This window comes from Cervus elaphus, chromosome 30 (assembly GCF_910594005.1).
Source record: "Cervus elaphus chromosome 30, mCerEla1.1, whole genome shotgun sequence".
Taxonomy (NCBI): domain Eukaryota; kingdom Metazoa; phylum Chordata; class Mammalia; order Artiodactyla; family Cervidae; genus Cervus; species Cervus elaphus.
Window position 1 is genome coordinate 76,206,756 of NC_057844.1, and position 22,561 is coordinate 76,229,316.

The window sequence follows — 22,561 nt, forward strand, 5'->3', positions numbered from 1 at the left end:
CCCGGGGTCAGGAAGATCCCCAGAAGAAGAAAATGGCAACCCACTCCAAAATTCTTGCTTGGGAAATCCCATGGACCGAGGAGCCTGGCGGACTACAGTCCATGGGGTCACCAAATGAATTGAACACAGCAGCGACTGAACAACAATAAGGGTCTTTAAGGTTTCAAGTTCCGGGTAGTTTATCACAGGAAATCGTATTTGGCTTGGTATCTGCCTTACTGAAGACATTTCCATCCCATGTCAGAGTGTCTCCTATGAAAGTCTCCCCCGGATGGCCTGCCAACAAGTCACTTATATGAAAGTTAAAATGAAACTTATCCTTGTAACCAAACCTGCTCTTCAGTTTCCTGTCTTAAGTTTTCTGACCTGCAAACCTTATAGTCAACTTTGACTGTTCCCCTTCCCTTGTGCTTCCGAATTCCCTCATCCTCCCTAAATATCATTGCAGCTTTTCTCACTGCTTTTCTCTTCACTGAATTTCTGCTGCTGTCATACTACTTGCTTCCTCATTTCTTTCGCCTGGACCACTGAGGACTGCCTATTCTTCAGAACTCTTCCGTGGCTTGCTGCTGTCTGTAGAGCTTGTGTTCCTCAAGGTGGCGTGCACAATGGTTTCGTTTCTGTCTGCCTTCCAGCACTGTCTGTGCTTACTGAGCTCCTCTGTAATTTCTGTTACCAGAGCTGGCTGGCTGCTGTGTTTGTGTGTGGGGGCGGATTTTAGCTTTCATCTGAAGAGCATCTTTGCTTCTTTGAGAACAGTGGCCTGCTTGCTTGCCTCAACTTTGGCCATGCGGTGGAAGGACAAGTAGATTTACAAGAGAGCAGGGTTTTAGGGTAAGAGGAGGAGGTGAAAGATGTGGGGAAGAGGTAAGTTTAGCTTCTTTAGGAAGGGTTATACCATCTCAGGACTGAGACTCTTGGAATAATGTAAACACCTGCACATGGGAAGGTGGGTGGGGAGACCTCAGCAGCCAACAGTTGTGGAACTGTGACTTCTGGATTCCTTCACAACAGGATAGCAGCTCCCTAGGTTCCCTCTGTGCTATGTGCTTTGCATGCTAAGTCGCTTCAGCAGTGTCTTACTCTCTATGACTCCATGGACTGTAGCCCGCCACACTCCTCTGTCCATGGTGTTCTCCAGGCAAGAATATTGGAGTGGATTGCCATTTCCTTCTCCAGGGAATCTTCCTGAACCAGGGATCAAACCCGTGTCTTTTGTGTCTTCTGCACTGGCAGGCAGGTTATCACTAGTGCCGCCTGGGAAGCCCAGTGGTTTGCACTGATTAATTCATTTAACCCTACCAGATACAGGAACTGAGGCACAGAGTGGTTAAGTAAGTTGTCCAAGGCCGACCATGTAGTTGGCGATAGAATTGGGAGTTCAGGCAGCCTCCACAGCCCCTACTCTCAACCACTACACTCTACTGTTTCTAATTCCTGCCTTCCGTTCTCTTTTAAAACATCGCTGTGTTTATTTTTGGCTGTGCTGGGTCTTCGCTGCGCTTGGGCTCTCTCTAGTTGCGGAGTATGAGGGCTGCTCCCGAGTTGCTGTGCTTGGCGTCTCATTGTCGTGGCTTCTCTTGTTGGGGAGCACAGGCTCTCGGGTGGGGGGGCTTCAGTAGTTGAGGCTCCCAGGCTCTGGAGCCTAGTTTCAGTAGTTGTGGCCCACGGGCTTAATTGCTGCTTGGCATGTGGAATCTTGTTGGATGAGGGATGGAACCCGTATCTCCTGCATTGACAGGCGGATTCTTTTCCACTGAGCCATCAGGTAAACCCTTGCCTTTCTTTTGTACAAGAATGTTTTCAACCCTGCCTGACAGTTGTTCTGTGTGATGCAAGAGCCGTGGAAAGTGAGGGCTTTATAGGTGGTTTCAGTCATAACTCGAAAACTTCAAAAGGCCGTGTAAGGTGGTGAGAGTATATATTTGATGGGACTTACACTGGCTGGCAAAACATTCTAAGAATACAGTTTTGCTGAAGTTAATATTTATGTAGTTGGCATAAAATGATTCTTCATCTATTATATGTGATGTCAGTTTACCCCCTCTTTAGTCATAAGACTTAGACTGAAGGGCAAAGATTGCATTCTCAAGTCTCATTTATCTAGCAGGTTAGAAAGGCCCTGGGTAGACTTTCTGAGAAAGAAATATCAGGTGATCTGAGGATGTTAAAATTGCAGCAGTATTTAAATCTGAATGGAAGGGGGAAATTCTGTGATGCCAAGGGGAGGAAATTTTTATCTGGGAAGAATTCCCTTGTCTTTTATTGTTCATGCTGTTGACAGTTGCATTTTTGCCACTTTGTATGTAGAAGTATCATCACAGTAAACTTGGGTTGATTTGGCTAACAGTCTCCTTGCCTGTATTCTTTATTCTAGTTACCATTCCTTACCAGAGTATACTACTGTACTTTGGTGTCAAGGCAGCCAGGCTGTTTTGTTACTTTAATTCCTCGTATATCCTGTCTTCCCAGGTGGTTTGTCAAGTAAAAGAGGGCAGCGGTACATCTTTGTCCTCTCCATCATCGTTTCCCTCGAATTGACACAGTGCCTGACGCAAAGTGGGTGCTTAGCGGGTGTGTGGAGAGTGGCTGTATGTGTATACTGAAGAACGCAGTTGAGATCTGATTGTTGTAAGGCTTAAGAGGAAGAGAGGAGACCTTTGGTTGTGTGATTCTCTAGATGTGTCATGATTCTCTAGAGACCATAAAACCTTTTACAGACCAGTCAGTGGGTTGTTCTCTTGAATACGGAAATGTTTGTTTTCCCATGCTGCTTTTTCAAATCCTAAAAATCCAAATTGTCTTTTTTTCCCTTCAAATGCTGCACATTTCGTGACGTCTTCCTTGATTCCCTGGCTCGACTGTTCACAGTGCCTGGTTTTTTTCTTACCTTTTTAGTGCCTCTACTATACTCTCTACCATTTGTTGGTTTTAATGTTTGGTATGTATAGTTTGTTCTACTAGACTACCAGACTAGTCCGAACTAGCATGCTTTGAAGAGTGGAGAGAGGCACTCGTCCTGTGGGTGCTGGGGTGATAGGTGTGTCCTGGAACCGTGTCAGGAGACGTATGACCCTCCCCAGTAGTCAGCACGTGCCACCTGAACCCAAGACGTGAGGAAGCAGCAGAGTTGAAGATAAAAAACGCTGGTTTGGGTCTTACCTTGTTTCTGCCACTTCACCTATTTAGGCGTGATGGATATTTGGTTGCATCCCTCAGATCCCAGTTTTACTGACATATTAAGTAGAGATGACTAGTTATGTCCTGCTGGTTTCTTAGCCCTGGTTGTTTTCTTTTTTTTTTTTTTTTTTGAGGAAAAATGATTAAAGAATACAATTTGGAAAAGATAACACACCCCAGTGTATATAGCAGCATTTTTTACAGTAGCCACGATATGGAAGCGTCCTAAGTGTCCATTAACAGATGAATAAATATGGAAAATGTGGTATATATGTTCAATAGAACACCACTCAGCTAAAATGCAGTTTTGCTGTTTGCAACAGCGTGGATGAATCCGGTGGATGTTAGCTTAGTGAAATAAGTCAGAGAGAGACAAATACTATATTTTGATATTACTGCTAATATGTGGAATGTAAAAAAATGAGCTAGTGAATATAACAAAATGGAGACAGACTCACAGATAAATAGAGAACAAACTAGTGGTTACTAGCGGGGAGAGGAAATGGGAGAGGGACAAAGTAGGGGGTAGGGGGTTAAGAGGTGCAAACTACTGTGTATAAAATATATAAACTAAAAGAGTATATTGTGCAGTGTAGGAAATATTGCCATTACTTTATAATAACTATAAATGAATTATAATCTATAAAAATGTACACCTGAAACTAATATAATGTAAATCAAGTACACCTCAGTGAAAAACTTTTTGAAACTTTAAAAAACTATGGAACATTAGAGTAAGATATTTTATTTAATATGTGTAATTCTAGAATAAATTGAAGACTTCCTAACTTTGTAAACCAACTGGAACCTGATGACTGAAATGTTTATCTATAAAATGGTTTTTAGGGTAAAGTGTGCCTTACTACAGTGCTTTCCTAGACAGTGCAAAATAAGGAAGTAAATAAATACTTAACATTGTTATTGTTAATATTAATGCATTCCTCATTCTTTTATTCCCTTCAAACTTAAAAAATTATTTCCTACCTAAATTCATCTCTACTTGGGTCATTCCGCTACATCTTATTGTCACTTTCTCTTCATTGCATCCTTGTTAATAACCAAAAGAAAGGGTGAAAGAAACAGGTTGGCCACTCAGACTAACGCCGAGTAGGGTGAGGAATTATTTAGTTACTCTAGGCAATTAACTGAACATCATGATCTCTGCTGGGTTTTTTTTTGCATTCCATTCATTATTTGAAATAAGCTTTCTAATGTACTGTACTAGAACACAGCAATTAAATGTGCTAACAAAAAAGACTGTCCTCACTGTAGGTAGAGCATGCTTTATTCAAACCATATGACTCTTATTTCCATCCAGCAGTGGTATTGAAAACTTGACGTGTTCCAGAAAGTAGTAAATTTAGTACAGTGTGTGGAAGGACTTCTAGTTGTAGCAAATTTTTAAAAGAAATTCGTGTTTTCAAAAGAGAGTACATAATTCAGATAATGTGCCAGACTAATTGAAAAAGTTTAAAAATTAAAGTTAATATCTAATGTTTGGATTAAACACAAAATCTCTAGCCTTTCACCAGTTTTACCAGCTTACTACCAGCAGTAAATGTTAATTGCTTGTGAGGAATGAACAGGAAGGTGAGCCAGGAGGCATCTACATTAACATTCCCTCATGCTAATTGAAGTATTATTAAATCTTATTTTTTTTTTTAAGACTTAAGCTGTAAACTTGCTCATCTAATTCCATAGTTGTTATAAGGTATATTCCACAATTGAACTGGGAAAAATTAGTTTTCAATTCAAAAGTACCAGTCAATTTTAGTATTCATGAAACAATAAAAAATAACTTGATCAGGGAGAAATGAAAGCAACTCATTTTTAATTTCCAGATTGTTGAGATATAAAAGTATTTCATGTGACATGCAAAAGAAGGAAATTACATTTCATAATGAAATAATTCCTATGACCAGTTTGCATAAGGAGAACCTTACCAATACACAACCATATTTAATTATAAAGCTTATTATCCTCTTAAAAAATATATCTAGAAGAAATACTTTAACATTTGTGTCTGCATCTTTTAAAAAAATTTCATTTTACAGTAACATTTGTTAAAAATATTGGAACACAGACACATTCCCACAGGTTGTCCTGTTAAATAGTAATTAAATCCTATGTAATTATTGTATTTAAAATAGAATTTCTTATGGGTTTTAGACAATTGGGACTTCAAATCATGAGCGTCATAGTTTGTTCAATCTAGTACTTAATGATTAAGAGTTCAAGGTTTTACATTAATAATTTTATATGAACAAATTTAAATTTTATTTATTTAAATAAATTTTATTTATTATTTATTTAAATAAAATTATAAATTTTATTTATTATTTATTTTATTTAAATTTATTTTATTTATTTAAATTATTTACATATTTCAAACATCAAGTAAGAAGGTCAGTCTCTATGAAAATTCAACAAGAAGTTCACAGTTGTGCCTGCAATCTTTAATTAAGGCATTATTACTGTTGTTGTAGAATGTTTTCCACCTGAGCTTAAAAAGTTTACCCCCCCAACACAAAGATATTTAGATATTTTCAGTTTGTTTATTTAAATGATTTCTATTAAATTAGTAATAAAAACCTCTTCTTTGCCTTAAGAACCTTTGTCAGAAACCCACATCATTTAGTAAAAGGCACTTAACAGTATTTTTGAGTTGACAATAGCTGAAGAATAGAAATAGAAACCATCCCACTGTCAAATATTAGAAATAGAAATTGTCCTATTGCTGTTTTGTCCACTTCCTATGCATGAAAAACAAGGTTTTATATTCCTTAACTAGAAAACCTGACTTCTGCCAATTGTTACAGTGTGAAAAGTTACCACTGTTCTGTTTCGATAGCTAAATATTGTATGTGGCTATCATCTGGAAGTAATAACTTTACTTGAGTGCATTGGGCCAAGTATACACTTAATACAAAATATACATTAGACTGAATGAAATCCAGATACTAGTCATATCACAAGAGAAGGACACAGTTTCCTTTGGTTAAACCAAGTCACAGCATATACAGTGTACCCTCAGTTAAATACAGTTTGTAAGCATGTCATTAGATTTCAGTTGATCTTGCAGTTAGCATCCCAAACAAATTGAAGAACTTTGCTGGTTTATAAGTTTATGTTGAGAATTTTCAAGAGCCTTTGTTTCGCCTTCCACTGTCCACCCCCGGCAACAGTCAAGTTCCGTAATATTCTTATCCTAATGAATCACCGTAAATTGGGTTCCTAATTTGCAATGAGCAGACTAGCTCTTGAAGAAAACGACTCCTACAAACGTAGTGGGTGGGGGCTGATGGAACATTCTTCCAGGTGGTCCTGCACCTCTCTGATGGACGCGCCACAGTTAGCGTGGAGGAAAGTGAATTAGGGTTCGTATCCTGGTCTTCTTGAGTGTGCACACTCTACAGCCTGGGACTCCCAGTAAATGCTCATGCACACCTTGTACCCAATACTGGGGCAAAGACCCAGCCGACTGGCGTTTACCCATGACTGTGAAAACTACACTATGAATGTTTTTCCCATCTCTGTGTTCAGATGTTCTCCTTTTTATTTCTAATCATTGTTTGGAAAAGTACCCTGAGTGTAGGTTCAAAGCCAACTACCCAGACAGGTTTCAACACGATGTCATGAACTGAAAGGAGAACCTTTCAATATTCTACACAGTAACTTGTTAGAGCCCAAGTGCCAACTTGGCTGAAATTCCTTCTTGATACTGAACTGAGTTCTTTGGTTTTAACTTAAAAAAAAAAAAAAAATGCTGAGTAACATTGCATCACATATCAGAAGTGGTCTCATTGGAAGCAAAAACTAAATAAATCAGTTTGTAGGTTGCATGTGTGACATTTGCAATATAGTATAAAAACTGTGACCAAGTGTTAGTTGCTCAGTCATGTCTGACCTTTTTCGACCCGGTGGACTGTAGCCTGCCTAACTTCTCTGTCCGTGGGATTTCCCAGGCAAGAATACTGGAGTGGGTTGCTGTTTCCTTCTCCAGGGGATCTTCCTGACCCAGGGATAGAACTCATGTCTCCTGCACTGCAGGCAGATTCTTTACCATCTGAGCCACCAGGGAAGCCCCATTGTGACCAAACATGTAATGAAACGCAGCTTCTGGCACCCGATCCACAGCGAGCTCCGTTTGCCACAGGCAGTGAAGCGGAGGCAGTGAAAGGGAGAGGAGGAAGGCTGGAGGATGGCTTCTCCCGGAAGGGTTCTGGTTTCATCCCAGATTGGACAGCAGCCTGGTCCTCCTCCACTGATGGACCAGCATTCCACTGCTCAGAAAATGCCGTCCAAGCTCACCTGTGACTTTAGTGGTGCTCACGGCCACAGGAACGTCTTTTTTTCTTTGCAAAGAACTAGTCAGATGGAATCCCAGATCTACCCTTCCTCCAGTCTCCTTGTGAGCTCTTCCTGGACCCTCATCCCTACAGCACGACCTGCGTATTCTGGAAGCAGTGATGCTGCTGAGGCTGGATGCTGTCGGTGTCAGCCCACAAAGGTGATGCTTCTCTACTCCATCACTGCTGCATTTTACCTATAGTGGCAGCAGTTGTTGACAGTTCATCAGGTTCAGTTTGTACACAATAACCATGTACTGAAGCCTTCCAGCCAGACATGAGAACGCCCCTTCCTTCCCTCCCTCCCTCTCCTTCCTTTCTTTCTTTACCTCCCTCCCTTTCTCCCTCCCTCCGTCTCTTTTTCTTCCTCCCGCCATCTCTTTCTTTCATTTTCTTCCTTCCTTTCTCTGCCTCCTTCCCTTCCCCTACCTTTCTTTAAAGCCAAAAACAGGTCCCTGAAGAGGTTAGCAAGCTGGTCTGAGCAATACCTCACTTCCTGGTCCCAGTGTTGGTTTTACTCCTATAAGCTGGTGGCTACTCTGAACATGTTCTCAAAATTTTTATTTTGGAAATAAAAGGCAGATACAGAAGAAAACTACGCAGAACACATGTGGGCTTGGTTAAGGCAAATAATCTTGTAACCATTTTATAGGTTCGGATGTCAGACGTCTGTCCCAATCCTAGAGTGCCTGTCCTCGTGACCCATCTCAATCCCAACCTCCAGTCTCTCCCTGTACATACCCACTGCTTTGATGTTTCCAGTAATCCTTTTCTGGCATTATAAAATAATCTTATAGTTCAAGTGTGCCTCCGTGGAGTCTGTGATCTGTCTTGCCCATTTTTCTCAATTTTGATATGTCTTCTAAGTGTGTCTCAAGCCATAGGTTCTCCTTTCATACATTTCTCTTCCTTACAGTTTATCTGTTGAATAAACCTTGGGCTTTTTGACCCATAGAGTGTCTCTCAGTCTTGACTTAGCTGATTGGATAATCATGGTGTGTAATCATGGCACCATTCAGCATTTCCTGCAGGCGGGTCCCATCTCTGAATCCAGGTTGCCAGACTCAAGTTTCAATTCCTTTGACCAAGACTGTAGGAGGCACGAGTCTTGTTAATGCTTTTTCAGGTCTAAGCAGCCTTTGATGCTTACTGTTCCTTCATTAGATTGCAAAAATGGTGATATTTTAATTCTAACATCTTCTGCATTAATTAATTGGAGTATATTTATAAAGAAACTCTTCCCCTCATTGTTTGGTTTCCTAATGGTGGAATTCATATAGAAAGAGCAGTTTGGTTTTTGGGGTAATAAGTTGGTTCTTTATTTGGTTAGCTTCCTTCAAAGTTAACCAGTTCTTTGTAAAAGTTATCACTATGAAGTCATAGATTGAGACGTATTCTGTAGGTTTAAGTCTGCTGAAATTACTAGTGAAGCTCCGGTTTGTCACTCTTTGGGCGGGTGGGGGGGGTGCCTAAGTTGGCGCCTGATCTTCTTGACTTGACCCTTGTAATCTTTTATAGCTTCTCTGCTCTGATAAGATATTCTCGGTTCAAGTACTGTATTTCTTGCTCCAGGCCTTTAATCAGGTGACTTTAGTAGATGCATTGGTTTCTTTTAATGGTATTTGGAGCCCACCATTGGGTGCCAGGCATGGTCATTGCTGCTAATAGTTGTTTGTAGGCTGTTTTAATTTATAGGCAAAGCAAATAAAATATGTATATTCCTAGAATTTTAACATGTTTCATGTTACACATGTTTATTACATATACTTTATGTTATATTAACTGTGTTATATTAAAAGAATGTATGACATCGATATTGTTAATATGTATGTATTTAGATGTAATGCTGACCTCAACCCCAAGTAGGGTATATATAGCACAAATTTAATGACTAATATAGATATGATATAATAAACATCTACATCGATAAAATATGTAACAGTTTTGTAATATGTGGTACGTGTTACATGATATCAAACTATAAATATAGCCTGTATTTTATGTGAGATAGGAATATGAACTGTGATCGTAGTAATACCAGGTACTACTTATTATGTAGTAATATTATTACGTAGGTATATTATTATGTAGTAATACTAGGTTGGTCAGAAAGTTCATTTGGGCTTTTCCATCCGATGTTATGGGAACACGTGAATGCACTTTTTGGCCGACCCAATACTTTCAACTAAAATTCATGATTATAGAACTCTTACTTAACCTCTTCTTTGTTAACTTGTATCTTTATCCTTCTGTAGTTAGAATTCTGACTTTCACGGATAGAAGAAATGATAAATTAAAATACCTCCTAATTACTTGTCAGTAGTACATACATAGCAAAGGATAACAATTATAATACCATTATAAAAATTTACTGAAAAATTGAAAAAGTTTTACACATCTCCCTATTCTCCCACACTTCCAAAAACAGTTCTTCTGTATTCATAATGCCTGAAAATCCAACTATTCCACTTGCTATGTTTATGTTCTCTTCTTAGCCTTCATTTAGATTTGGTTCTATGAGTAACTGCAGACTCTCCAAGTTAGTCTGTCTGTGGTGGTTTTGGTTTCCTGAAGCTCATTCTCTAGTATGGGCAGACCTTTTCTGTAAAGGGCCAGAGAGCAGGTACTTTGGGCTTTGTATGCCGTGTGATCTGTCACGAGTTCTTAGTCGTGTCCTGGGAGTGAGAGAGCTGCCATGCAACATGTGAGCCTGGAGCATGACTCTCCTCCGGGAAAACTGTTTTTCAGCTTCATGTAATTTTCACGTGCTGTGATATAGCACTCCTAAACTTTTTTCCCCAAACAATTAAAAATACAAGCAATGTAAAATTCGTCCTTAGATTGTGAACTGTTTGGGACCAGGTAGTAGGCCAGATTTGGCCCACAGACTAGTGGGCAAACCCTTGTTCTGTTTGGATTCCTCAGAAGAAGGTCATGAGTTCTTGTTTGTTGTTACATTTTCTCTGCCCTTTATACTTGACGGTCAGTTGTGTTGGATTTAAAATCCTTGGCCCATCCTTTCTTTTCTTGAACATCTTACTCAGTGGAATACATTATTATATTTTGGCGTGATTTATTGCTGTCAAATCTGGTGGTAATTTACACTTCTCCTTTGAGCAGGTCACTTTTTTTCCTTTTTAAGTGGTCCTGCGGGAATGTATCCTGGTACCGTTTGCTCTGGGTTGAATTTTTCGAGTAGACTGTGGTATGTTTAATAGTTACTTTCAATTTTAAGAAAATTTGCTTGAGTTTTGGTTTTTAGTATTTTTTCTTAGTTTTTTTTCCCCCCAAAGACTCCTCTTATTCATATGTTGGATGTTCTTTATTTTTGGTATTTGTCCTTTTCTCTTGGATCTTAATTTTTTTTTTTTTAAGTTTCTTCCTTTGACTTCCGATCTCTTGTAAGGCATTATTTGTTTTCTTTATTCACTTTAATTTTCCTCTAGTTTAGTCTTGATTTCAAAAATTATTTTCTTTTGCCTTTCTAATTCTATCTTTAGGTCTGTCACTTCATTTCTGAGCATTTCTAATTCTAATTTATGTTATTTCACATTTTCTTATTTTATTTTATTTTTTGATGGTCCATTACCTTTATTTATTTTTTTGTGTTTTTAATTTTTTTTCATTTATTTTTATTAGTTGGAGGCTAATTACTTTACAGTATTGTAGTGGTTTTTGCCATACATTGACATGAATCAGCCATGGATTTACATGTGTTCCCCATCCCGATCCCCCCTCCCACCTCCCTCCCCATCCCATCCCTCTGGGTCTTCCCAGTGCACCAGCCCTGAGCACTTGTCTCATGCATCCAACCTGGGCTGGCAATCTGTTTCACACTTGATAATATACATGTTTTAATGCTATTCTCTCAGATCATTCCACCCTCGCCTTCTCCCACAGAGTCCAAAAGTCTGTTCTGTACATCTGTGTCTCTTTTTCTGTCCTGCATATAGGGTTATGTTTTCTATTTTAAAATGTCTTTCAGTTTGTTTGAAATGATAGGTGACACTCTGATCTGCTGTGTTACCATGTCTTTCTCATGCTTTTTTTCCTCCATGGATGTTATTCTAGTTCTCGTTTTTTTCTCGTAAAAACTATGTATGGGATTTTACCCAGACACTTTTATTTTGCTTAGTTTTATGTGTGAAATTAGTTTTCCTGTATATTGCTTTTAAAAGAGCTATATGGTTTTTAAAATCAGTGATACATGCCTAAGAAGTTAAAATATTTGAACAGAGATAGCAGGAAAAGATTTATTCTGAGGTCTTGAAAAGATGAATTAACCTTATAATTTTTTTTGTTCTTTTTGATGCTCTTATTGTTATCAGCACATTCAGTGGGTAGCCGTTTTTATCTAATGTGTGCTTTTGAGATAACTATATTAATTTTTTGAAAGCTTTCTCACTGACTCAGTTTTTTTCTTTTTTTTTTTTTAAATCTCATGTGCTAACTTCTCTGCCCCCATCAGAGAAGGCCCAGAAACTGGCATTTTCTACTAGAAATTCTCTTTTCTTTTATTAGGGAATGAAAATTTAAATCCAGAATCTAGGTCCTTTAGGCAGTTTGGCAGTCTTTTCATAGGTATGTCTCCTGTCTGTCTGACCCTGGTTTTACAGTTTATCCAAGTAGTAATTCTTTATGAGTTTAAGATGTACACATGAAAAAAAGAACCTGAATTCATAGTATAGCAATTTACTATCATGGTATTTCTAAGAATGAATTATATATCATACATTCTAATTTTTACAGATGATTATTTCTGTCCTTCATTTGTAACATAAAGCCTATTGTGAATTAAATCTGTTTCCCTAATATATTCTCAAACTTAACCCCTTTCCCCATTTTTCTATCAAAATACAACCAGAACCATGAAATCACAGAATCTAGAAGATGAAAACAATCTTTTGTTTTGTTTTTTTGCAATAAGGAGCAGTGATTTCAGCTTTTTGTAATTTTTTTTTTATGTATCTCTATAGTGACGTGATGATGATGAAAAAAAATTCCTTTTTCATGACCATTATACATTTACCTGTATTTAGGTATTATATTTGTCATTCATGGTAAATTTAAACGGTCCTTGAAAAGCCTAGTTTGAGAAGTAAATTTTATTGCTTTGTCATGTCAAATAGGTTTACTGGCGATTAAAGAAAACGGATAAGAAAAGATACAGGGTTAACAGTGAAGTATTGAAAGTTTATTAGTGCATAAATTTTGGCCTTAAGTTCTAAATCACACAAAGGACTCTGGTCAAAAACTTAGGGCTTCTGAAACATGCTTTGTCACTTTGCAATTACCATACATCTTAGCCTTGCTTTTTTGGTCAAAGAATGAGGGGGGTCAGGAGCTATGATACTGCTGTCTCAGTTTGCCATAATTACATTTAAAGGCTAACCCAGGGAGTACTACCAAAACCTAAGAAGATAAAGAGGAAGTTAGCTCATTGAAGCGTCTGTCTGAGTAGTCCAGTGTGCCGCTGGCCGTTTTTCTTTGTTTTGGACAGAGATAAGAATAGTCACTAAATGCTTGATGTGCGTGTTCTGTCTTGGTCATTTTGCATTTTGGGGTGAGTAATTTTCCTCAAATTAGAATGCACGAAAAAAGCCTGGTTAATCAGTGGTTCCTGGTCGTTGGGCTCTTGTTAATCAGAAGTTTTACTGTATAATCATAATGTATTTTGGATGTTCTCATTTATGTTATTTCTTCAGCTCTTTGTGCAGGTATCTGATTACTTGATTACATCTGCCTGGCATAGTGGTATTTAAAACAGAATTTATAATAAAAATTCCTCCGTCTTAGCAAGTAAAATGAGAACATGGAAAGACAATTGATAGTTGAAACATGATCGTTTCCTCTTGAGTTAGCGTTTACTGGGTTGCAGGCGTGGGATGAAGAGAAGTGAGCATGACCGTTGCTATGGTGCAAAGCGGCTAGTTTGTCCTTCCAGAGACACAGCGTATACGGGGTGCGGTCCTACCGTCACCTGCCCTCGAACAGAGCGGTTCAGTGTTCTATGTGCTTTACATTTCGGGGGTTTCACATACTATTTTCTTTTGTAAGAAAATGAGTTTCTGTTAAAACTGCATAAAATCATTCGATGGAGACGTACTTTATGAGCACCAGTTACAGCTGAGGAAATTTCTCATCTAGCATTCTGCTGTAGTAACACTGGGCTTCTCTGGTGGTTCAGACGGTAAAGAATCTGCCTGCAACGCAGGAGACCTGGGTTTGATCCCTGGTTCAGGAAGATCCCCCGGAGAAGGGAATGGCAACGCACTCCAGCATTCTTGCCTGGAAAATCCCAGGGACAGAAGAGCCTGGCGGGCTGCAGTGTAGGGGTTCGCAAAGAGTCAGACACGGCTAAGTGACTAACGGTTTCATAGTGATGCTTGTGATTGCTGGTTTTTGAGTTCCTGTAATGAATATGGGGTCCTGCGAACCCAGCTGTCTTCTTATTCTAGTGTTCTCTCTTTATCAGGACTTCTGGGTAAGAGACAAGAACTAATAGTTGTAGCACTCAGCTTCCTGTTTTACGTTATTATTTTATTCAATCCTTCCTTCAAACTTGCAAGGTGGTTATTATCCCCTTATCCCCCTTGTCACACACAAGGGGCTTTAAACTCAGAATCTTAAAAATTCCTCTTCTGTTTTGCTTTTGGGTCAGAGTGAGTGCCTGTGTTTTGCTTTTTGGTCAGAGTGAGTGCCTGAGTTTAAAGGCATTGGCTTTTCTGTACATTTTATGAGTGACTTTATCTACAATATTTAATTTCCTCATATTAGATGCCTTTAGACATCCAAATCTTAGCCTAGATGTATAACTTATATGTCTTATAAGGTCTTATAACCTCCAAACGTCTTGGTCTGTCTCCTGAACATAGGCACTTGACTATCCCACACTTGACTGGCTCAGCCTTTGTAAAGTTGAAATTGTCATATCATCTCCCAAATATTTATCTCCTCATATATTCCCTTTGTTGATTCCCTGTTGTCCTTGCACCTCCTGCTCTTGTTGTTCAGTTGCTCAGTCATGTCCAACTCTCTGTGACCCCATGAACTGCAGCACGTAGGCTTCCTGTCCTTCATTATCTCTTGGAGTTTACTCAAACTCATGTCCATTGAGTCAGTGATGCCATCCAACCATCTCATCCTCTGTCGTCCCCTTCTCCTCTTGCCCTCAGTCTTTCCCAGCATCAGGGTCTTTTATAATGAGTCAGCTCTTCGCATCAGGTGGCCAAAGTATTGGAGCTTCAGTTTCAGCATCTGTTCTTCCAGTGAATATTCAGGGTTGATTTCCTTTAGGATTGACTGGTTTGATCTCCTTGCTGCCCAAGGGACTCTTCAGAGTCTTCTCTAGAAGCACAATTGGAAAGCATAAATTTTTCAGTGCTCAGCCTTCTTTATGGTCCCAACTCTCACATCCATATAGGAATATTGGGAAAACCATAGCTTGACTGTACAGATCTTTGTTGGCAAAGTAATGTCTTTGCTTTTTAACATGCTGTCCAGGTTTGTCATAGCTCTTCTTCCAAGGAGCAGACGTCTTTGGGGTTAATCCTCTTTGCCCACGATGGTGGAGAGCAACCAAGCAACACACTGCAGTAGCTACTCTGGATGATATTTCCATCTGGAAAATGAAGCTGCTTTCTGAAGCCAAGAGACTTTTCAGGCCGCAATGCCAGTAGATAGAATATGAGCTGTTAATTATATGATTTATTCTTTATACTGAACCTGGCCAGAGGTTGTGAGAGAATCAGCAGTTAGGCACTTTATTCCAGTGATGCCCTGCATGCCATCTGATTTTTGTCTTTTCCTATCTAACCTCAATTCTTTACCCAGTGACCGCATCCTTTACCTCAGCAAACCCCTTCTTTATTTCTCTAGACCATGCTCTATAGTGGCACTAACTCCGTCGTATTTTGTTCTGTTCCATGTTAGTGTCCATGAGCTTTTTGTTTGCTTTAATAACATCAACCTATTGCTGGGGAACTAAATGTGATTTTAGTGGCTTTTATTGAAACCATTAACTCTACCTGGTAAATTGCAACTGTGTTCTTCATTCATTTCTTGTAGTCACAAGGATATTAACATTCCATACTTAAATTTGTCTCTTTCTCTGAGGTACTGGTGATCTGTTCATGTCCCCTTGAATTAATTGATATCCTGTGAGTTTCATCCAGGTTATCCCCTCTACTTAGCTCAAAGCCCGACAGAGAGTTGGTATTCATTGAAAATGCATTGTGCTGCGGGCCATTGAGAATACAAAGATTTGTAAGACATTTGAAAGGTGAATTTACTGTTTAGATTGGGTGGCAGAGTACTAGATATAGCTCCAACACCATAGAATTTGCTTTTCCAAAGATTACTGTTAATATCACATAGGAGTTCTTTTAGTTATTTTTCTCTGACCTGACTTTGTTTCATGTATCTTTGTGCACTTAAACTGTATGAAATACTGTATTATATATTGTAACGTGTTGGCTCAATTGCTTGCTTTTAAGTTGTTTATGGCCTGTGAGTAACTAGTAAGTATACATATGAGTTTTTATTCTTATGAAACTGTGACTCCATATCAAGCACTGTAATGTTTTTGTTACAAATTTCTACTTGCTTTTCTCCACAGGCAGCAGAAGATGTCATTTTCATTGGACCTGATACACATGCTATTCAAGCCATGGGTGACAAGATTGAAAGCAAATTATTAGCTAAGAAAGCAAAGGTTAACACAATCCCTGGCTTTGATGGAGTGGTCAAGGTGAGAAACTGTTTTACTCTAATCGTTCCAGTACATGTCCTGAGGTCAAACATTTTGTCCAAAGTGTAAAATAAAATGCAGTTTTTGCTTTCTTTTTTTTTTTCAGTTTTTGCTTTTTAAAATGTTAATGTTGGATTAAAAAAAAAATCCATGTTTTTTACACTTGGATTATTTTGAATGGCACAAGTTAAAAAGAGGAAGAAGCCACTTAAGCATTGTATTTAATGAGTATTTGACTTTCATAGGATAAAACTTGGTGATAAAGAAATGTGCTGTTAGATATATGGATTTCATTTATTGGTGGTTTTTCTTTAATGTTTGAAACATGATGTTGCTGTGTCTTTCCGGTGAGCTCCTGTCCATATGCATAAAACGTAAGTCGTACACGTGTTTCTGGTGGAGGGTGGTATGGCTGTGTGTCACTGTAGATCCCAAGGACATCTCCTCAACCCAACAGCTTCTGCAGCAGCTGAAGGCTTCTAAGGAAGAAAGGCAGAAATCAGAGTGTGTGTCTTCCCTCCCTCTCTACGCTGCTCCCCACCATCAAGGAAAAATTAAGTCATTTTTTTTTCTCATGAAGAGTCCCTTAGTAGACTTTGACCTTGCGATTTGAATTAGTCTGCAAGACCTTTTTTTCTCAGTGTTTCTTACTGCCCTTTCTGAGCTGGGCAATTCTTCATCATTGTGCTGGGTTATTTCACGCATTACAGGGTAGTTAGCAAGCTGGGCCCCTGATTAGGAAATATCCTCAACTTCTTGTCCATATTTACCTGTATTTACCTTAATACGTAATCATCCATTGTTTTTCTTCTTTCATCATACAATGAATAGATATTCCCCATCCTCCGTAAAGCCAGTTCTTCCTCTTATGTCCCAGATGCAGGCTGTATTGCCCTCACGGGCCGCAGTCGTCACTGATGGTATTTTCTCTCTTCATGTCTTCAGACTCTCCTTGTCTTTTAGCACCCTTCCATTATCTCTGCTATTAAACGTACTCAATCAGTCAAAAAGGTACTGACCCCTGAGCTGACTGAGTAGCTCATGGTGATAAAAGACGCCGGTGGTCCCTCACACCGCGGTGCTTCCAGTTTGCAGGGAGAGAAATTGCCTTCCTCCTCTTCTGAGAGCACGGGAACCTCTTGTCACACCACGGCTGCCGCCTTAGTTCTCCTTCCTTTCACAGCCTTAGAAGAATTGTCCTCACTCGCTTTCATTTTCACACTTTACCCCTTAGCTGTAGTCTGCATCTTTTTCCTTTCCTCATTCCCATTGACATTTTTTTTGTGAAGGTTACCAGAACCGTTCCCTCTCGCAAAATCCAGTGTGTGTTATATATATATTTTTAAGCAACCAGGAAGTATTCTAATTAATATCTATTAATATCTAGAGTATTCCTTTTTCCAAGTATGTAGGTCCTAAAGTACACAGAAAAATAACAGGTAAAAATAAAAACAGTACAAAATAAGAACTACTTTAAGACAGTTTTATAGTTGACTAAATATCAGTGATCTTTTACAATATAAAACTGTCCTCAGTGACTGGTCTATAAAAAGTGTAAGGACAGGGATTTCCCCAGAAATTTTTTCTGGGCACTTACACAACAACTTACACAATTTAATTTCAGAGATTAAAGATCAGGAGAACTTTATGTGCTGACATGTTGTGTCATATATATGTTACACTGTGTGCTTATTGTACGATGTGTACTTACCTCTATCTTTTCAAAGCCTTTTAGTTTCTTGGCTACTCTTTGCTTCTTGAAATACTTCTGGCACATTACTGTTAGTTCTAGTTTTGTTTTTGTATTCTTGACTTGTTTAAATGCTTCATTCTTAGCATTCATGCTGATGTTTTTATCCTAATTTTGTCCCTTAAATGTTGATTTTATTCTGAGTTTTCTCTTATTGTACAGACTCATTCTAAGCAATATAACTTATTTATATGGTTTCAGGTCTCAGACCTATTGTCTCTTCTAGATATCACCTTCAGTTCAGTTTAGTTCAGTCGCTCAGTCGTGTCTGACTCTTTGCGACCCCATGGACTGCAGCACGCGAGGCCTCCCTGTCCATCACTAACTCCAGGAGTCTGCTCAAACTCATGTCCATTGAGTCGGTGATACCATCCAACCATCTCATCCACTGTCATCCGCTTCTCGTCCCGCCCTCAATCTTTCCCAGCATCAGGGTCTTTTCAAATGAGTCAGCTCTTCACATCAGGTGGCCAAAGTATTGGAGCTTCAGCATCAGTCCTTCCAATGAATATTCAGGGTTGATTTCCTTTAGTATGGACTAGTTGGATCTCCTTGCATTCCAAGGGACTCTCAAGAGTCTTCTCCAACACCACAGTCCAAAAGCATCAATTCTTTGGTGCTCAGCTTTCTTTATAGTCCAACTCTCACATCCATACATGACTACTGGAAAAACCATAGCTTTGACGAGACAGACCTTTGTTGGCAAAGTAATGTCTCTGCTTTTTAATATGCTGTCTAGGTGGGCTTCCCTTGTGGCTCAGCTGGTAAAGAATCTGCCTGCAATTCAGGACACCTGGGTTCAGTCCCTGGGTTGGTAATATTCCCTGGAGAAGGGAAAGGCTACCCACTCCAATATTCTGGCCTGGAGAATTCCATGGACTGTATAGTCCACAGGGTCACAAAGAGTCAGACACGACTGAGGGACTTTCGCTTTCACAGGTTGGTCATAACTTTCCTTCCAAGGTGCACGCGTCTTTTGATTTCACGGCTGCAGTCACCATCTGCAGTGATTTTGGAACCCGAAAAAGATATCACCTTAGAACTGCATATCCAGTTGCTTCTTAGACAAGTTGACTTGATGCCATTGAGATACCATGAAAGTAACAAGCTGGAAGCCCACCTCATCCTCTTCTCTCTAGCCAGGGACTGCCATTTGGTGGCTCCATGAGCTCCTATTTCTGTAAATAAAATTTTATTGGAACACAGCCATGCTTTTTCCTTTACAGGTGTCTGTGACTGCTTTGCCATGATAATGGCCGAGTTGAATAACTGTGTCAGAGACCCACAATGCCTGGACTATTTACTAGCTGGCCTATTCAGAAAAAAGTTTGCTGACTCCTACTCTAAGCGTCTCATTTTTCATTCTTTCCTGCCTGGGAAAATGCCAGCATTTCACCAGCTGGAAACTCAGGAGTTGTTGATAAATACTGCTACAGAGACTTACTTAAATATCTTTCTGATCTATTACTTTCTTTTTTTTTTTTGTCCTCACACTAACTCCAGGTACCAGCTAACACCGTATGGACTGGATTACTTCACCAACCTTCTAAGTCCTCTCCTTGTAGCCAGTCTCGGTCCCGTCCAGTTACTTTTTGATACTAAAACTTGAGTGATGTTTCAGATATCCTGATTTGATCATATGCTTGTGCTTAGAAACTCTTCAATGATGACTGATTTAAATCCTTTGAATAGTTCTCCTGTGTTTTTCTCTTCAAACTGAAACTGTGTCAGCTTGCTCTTTGCATTGGATGAGCCAATCTTCTGTGGTATTGTTCAGATTTTTGAAACTTCTGGCCTAATTCTGACGTGGGTGTGTTGATTCTGTTTTAATCTTTGATCTTGATTGCCTTCTCCACATAGTTTAGGTCTTGGCTTAAACAAAATATTTCTCACAGAAGCATTGCTTGACTGTATGTATTAGGTCCTCTACTATATATTTTCCCTTAATTACCCTAGTAGAGATGATGGAATTCCAGTTGAGCTATCTCATATCCTAAAGGATGATGCTATTAAAGGACTGGACTCTATCTGCCAGCAAATTTGGAAAACTCAGCAGTGGCCACAAGACTGGAAAAGGTTAGTTTTCATTCCAACCCCAAAGAAAGGCAATGACCAAAGAGTGTTCACACTACTGTACAATTGCAGTTGTTTCGCATGCTAGCAAGATTATGGTCAGAATTCTTCAAGCTAGACTTGAGCAGTATGTGAACCAAGCCCTTCCAGATGTACAAGCTGGATTTCGAAATGGCAGAGGAACCAGAGATCAAATTGACAGTACCTGTTGGATCATAGAAAAAGCATGGGAATTCTAGGGAATCATTTACTTCTGCTTCGTTGACTATGCTAAAGCCTTGGACTGTGTGGATCACAGCAAACTGTGGAAAATTCTTCTAGAGGTGAGAATAACAGGTCACTTTACCTGTCTCCTGAGAAAACTGTATGCAGGACAAGAAGCAACAGTTAGAACCAAACATGGAACAATGACCTGCTTCAAAATTGGGAAGGGAGTACATCAAAGCTATATGTTATCTTCCTGCTTATTTAACTTATATGTAGAGTACATCATGAGAAATGCCAGGCTGGAGGAAGCACAGGCTGGAATCAAGATTGCTGGGATAAATATCAATAACCTCAGATATGCAGTTGACACCACCCTTATGGCAGAAAGTGAAGAGGAACTAAAGAACCTCATGGCAAATAGATGGGGAAAAAGTGGAAACAGTGCCAGATTTTCTTTTCTTGAGCTCCAAAATCACTGTGGACAGTGACTGCAGCACAAGATGAAAAGACATTTGCTCCTTGAAAGAAAAGCTATGACCAACCTAGACAGCATATTAAAATGCAGAGACATGACTTTGCTGACAAAGGTCTGTATAGTCAAAGCTATGGTTTTTCCAGTAGTCATGTATGGATGTGAGAGTTGAACCATAAAGAAGGCTGAGTGCCAAAGAATTGATGCTTTCTAGTCATGGTGCTGGAGAAGACCCTTAGGAGTCTCTTAGCACACAGATGAAACCAGTCAATCCTGAAGGAAATCAACCCTGAATATTCATTGAAAGGACTAATGCTGAAGCTGAAACTCCAGTACTTTCGCTGTCTGATGCTAAGAGCCAACTCAGTGGAAGAGATGGAAGGTAGGAGGAGAAGGGGGGCAACAGAGGATGAGCTGGTTGAATGGCATCAGTGACTCAGTGGACATGAGTTTGAGTGAACTCCAGGAGACAGTGAAGGATAGGGCAGCTGGGGTGAAAGACAGCTTCAGGCAGTGGTGTCGCTAAGAGTTGGACACAGCTGAGTGACTGAACAACAGCAACCCTATACTTGGTTTGTCGTGTTTAAAACTATTTATTTCCTCGTCTATTCAGTAGGTATTTAACAAGTGCATGCCGTTTGTCTAACATTGTTTGAAGTGCCTGGATATAGCAGGGGTCAAAATAGACCAAAACCACCAAACCATTCCTGCCCTCATAGAACATACGCTATCGAAGGAGGCAAACAATACATAAAAAATAAGAAACATAGGACAGGGAACGGGGAAAGGGCATGCTCTAGGGTAGAGTTTATTCACATTTTTTAGCGAGGTTTTGCAAGCCATCTAAGGACGTCACAGGGCGTGCCATGTGATAATCAGGGAGAAAAACAAGGTTTACTGAGTAGGAACTGTTCACAAGTGCCAAAGTATTGAGGTTAAAGAGTACTTGATGTTGAGTAAACAGTGTGGAATTACGTGACTGGAGTGATCCAGGGAGAGAGGAGGTAACAGAGGGAAGATGTATAGCAGCAACCTTGTTTTATAGGCCCTTTTGCCCATCATAGCGGTGGGTTAAGTATCTGCCTCTGGGTAGTAAGCTGCTTGCTAACAAAGGTTGTGCTGTTTTTACTGCATCACTTGCACATGGTCCCTGGCACAGTGAGTGCTGGCTGAATATTTGTTGGATGAATAGTGTTCAAGGGGATACAGTTTATACACACACCGTTGTATATAAATTATCTGTCATTTAGTGCCTATTTATTTGACGCACCGAAAGAGGGGAACACATAACTACTAAAAACCAAGAGAAACAGTAAAACAGACATTAGAATAGACCCTCATGTGCTCTCACTCGACACTAAAATTGGCTGAAAAGACTATAAGTGTGACTACTGTGTTAAAGAAATTTGGGGGAAATGTGGAGAAAATAGCTAAACATATAAAGAATTTCACCAGACAATTTGAACCTACAAGGAAATTAAATCTTCTATAACTGTAACTACTGTATATGAAAATAAGAATTTTAAATATGCTTAATAGTAAGTGAAACAATACAGGATTCGTGTTGTAGCATGCATCAGTATTTCATTCCTTATTTTATGGATGAATAATATTCCCTTGCATGACAATACCACTGGGGTTTTGTTTTTTTTTTGGCTTGTTTTTGTTTCTGTAAGAGATGTATTTATTGGTTAGTGGACATTTGAATTATTTCTATTTTTTGGTGATTGTGAATATTGTCGCTGTGAGCATTTGTGTGCAGGTATATTGCTGAATATCTG

General features: G+C 39.3%; 1 protein-coding gene across 3 annotated transcripts in view; it reads left to right on the forward strand.

Annotated features, from left to right (window-relative positions):
* PCCA (propionyl-CoA carboxylase subunit alpha) overlaps positions 1–22,561 on the forward strand; it is a 346,757-nt gene that overhangs the window by 76,604 nt on the left and 247,592 nt on the right. For 2 of the 3 annotated variants that reach the window (XM_043892480.1, XM_043892481.1), the window contains exon 7: positions 16,147–16,278. In XM_043892480.1, coding sequence (XP_043748415.1) covers positions 16,147–16,278 — 132 coding nt within the window. Of the gene's footprint in view, positions 1–14,379; positions 14,386–16,146; positions 16,279–22,561 lie in introns of those variants that run through there. The other variant, XM_043892482.1, reaches the window with a different exon arrangement.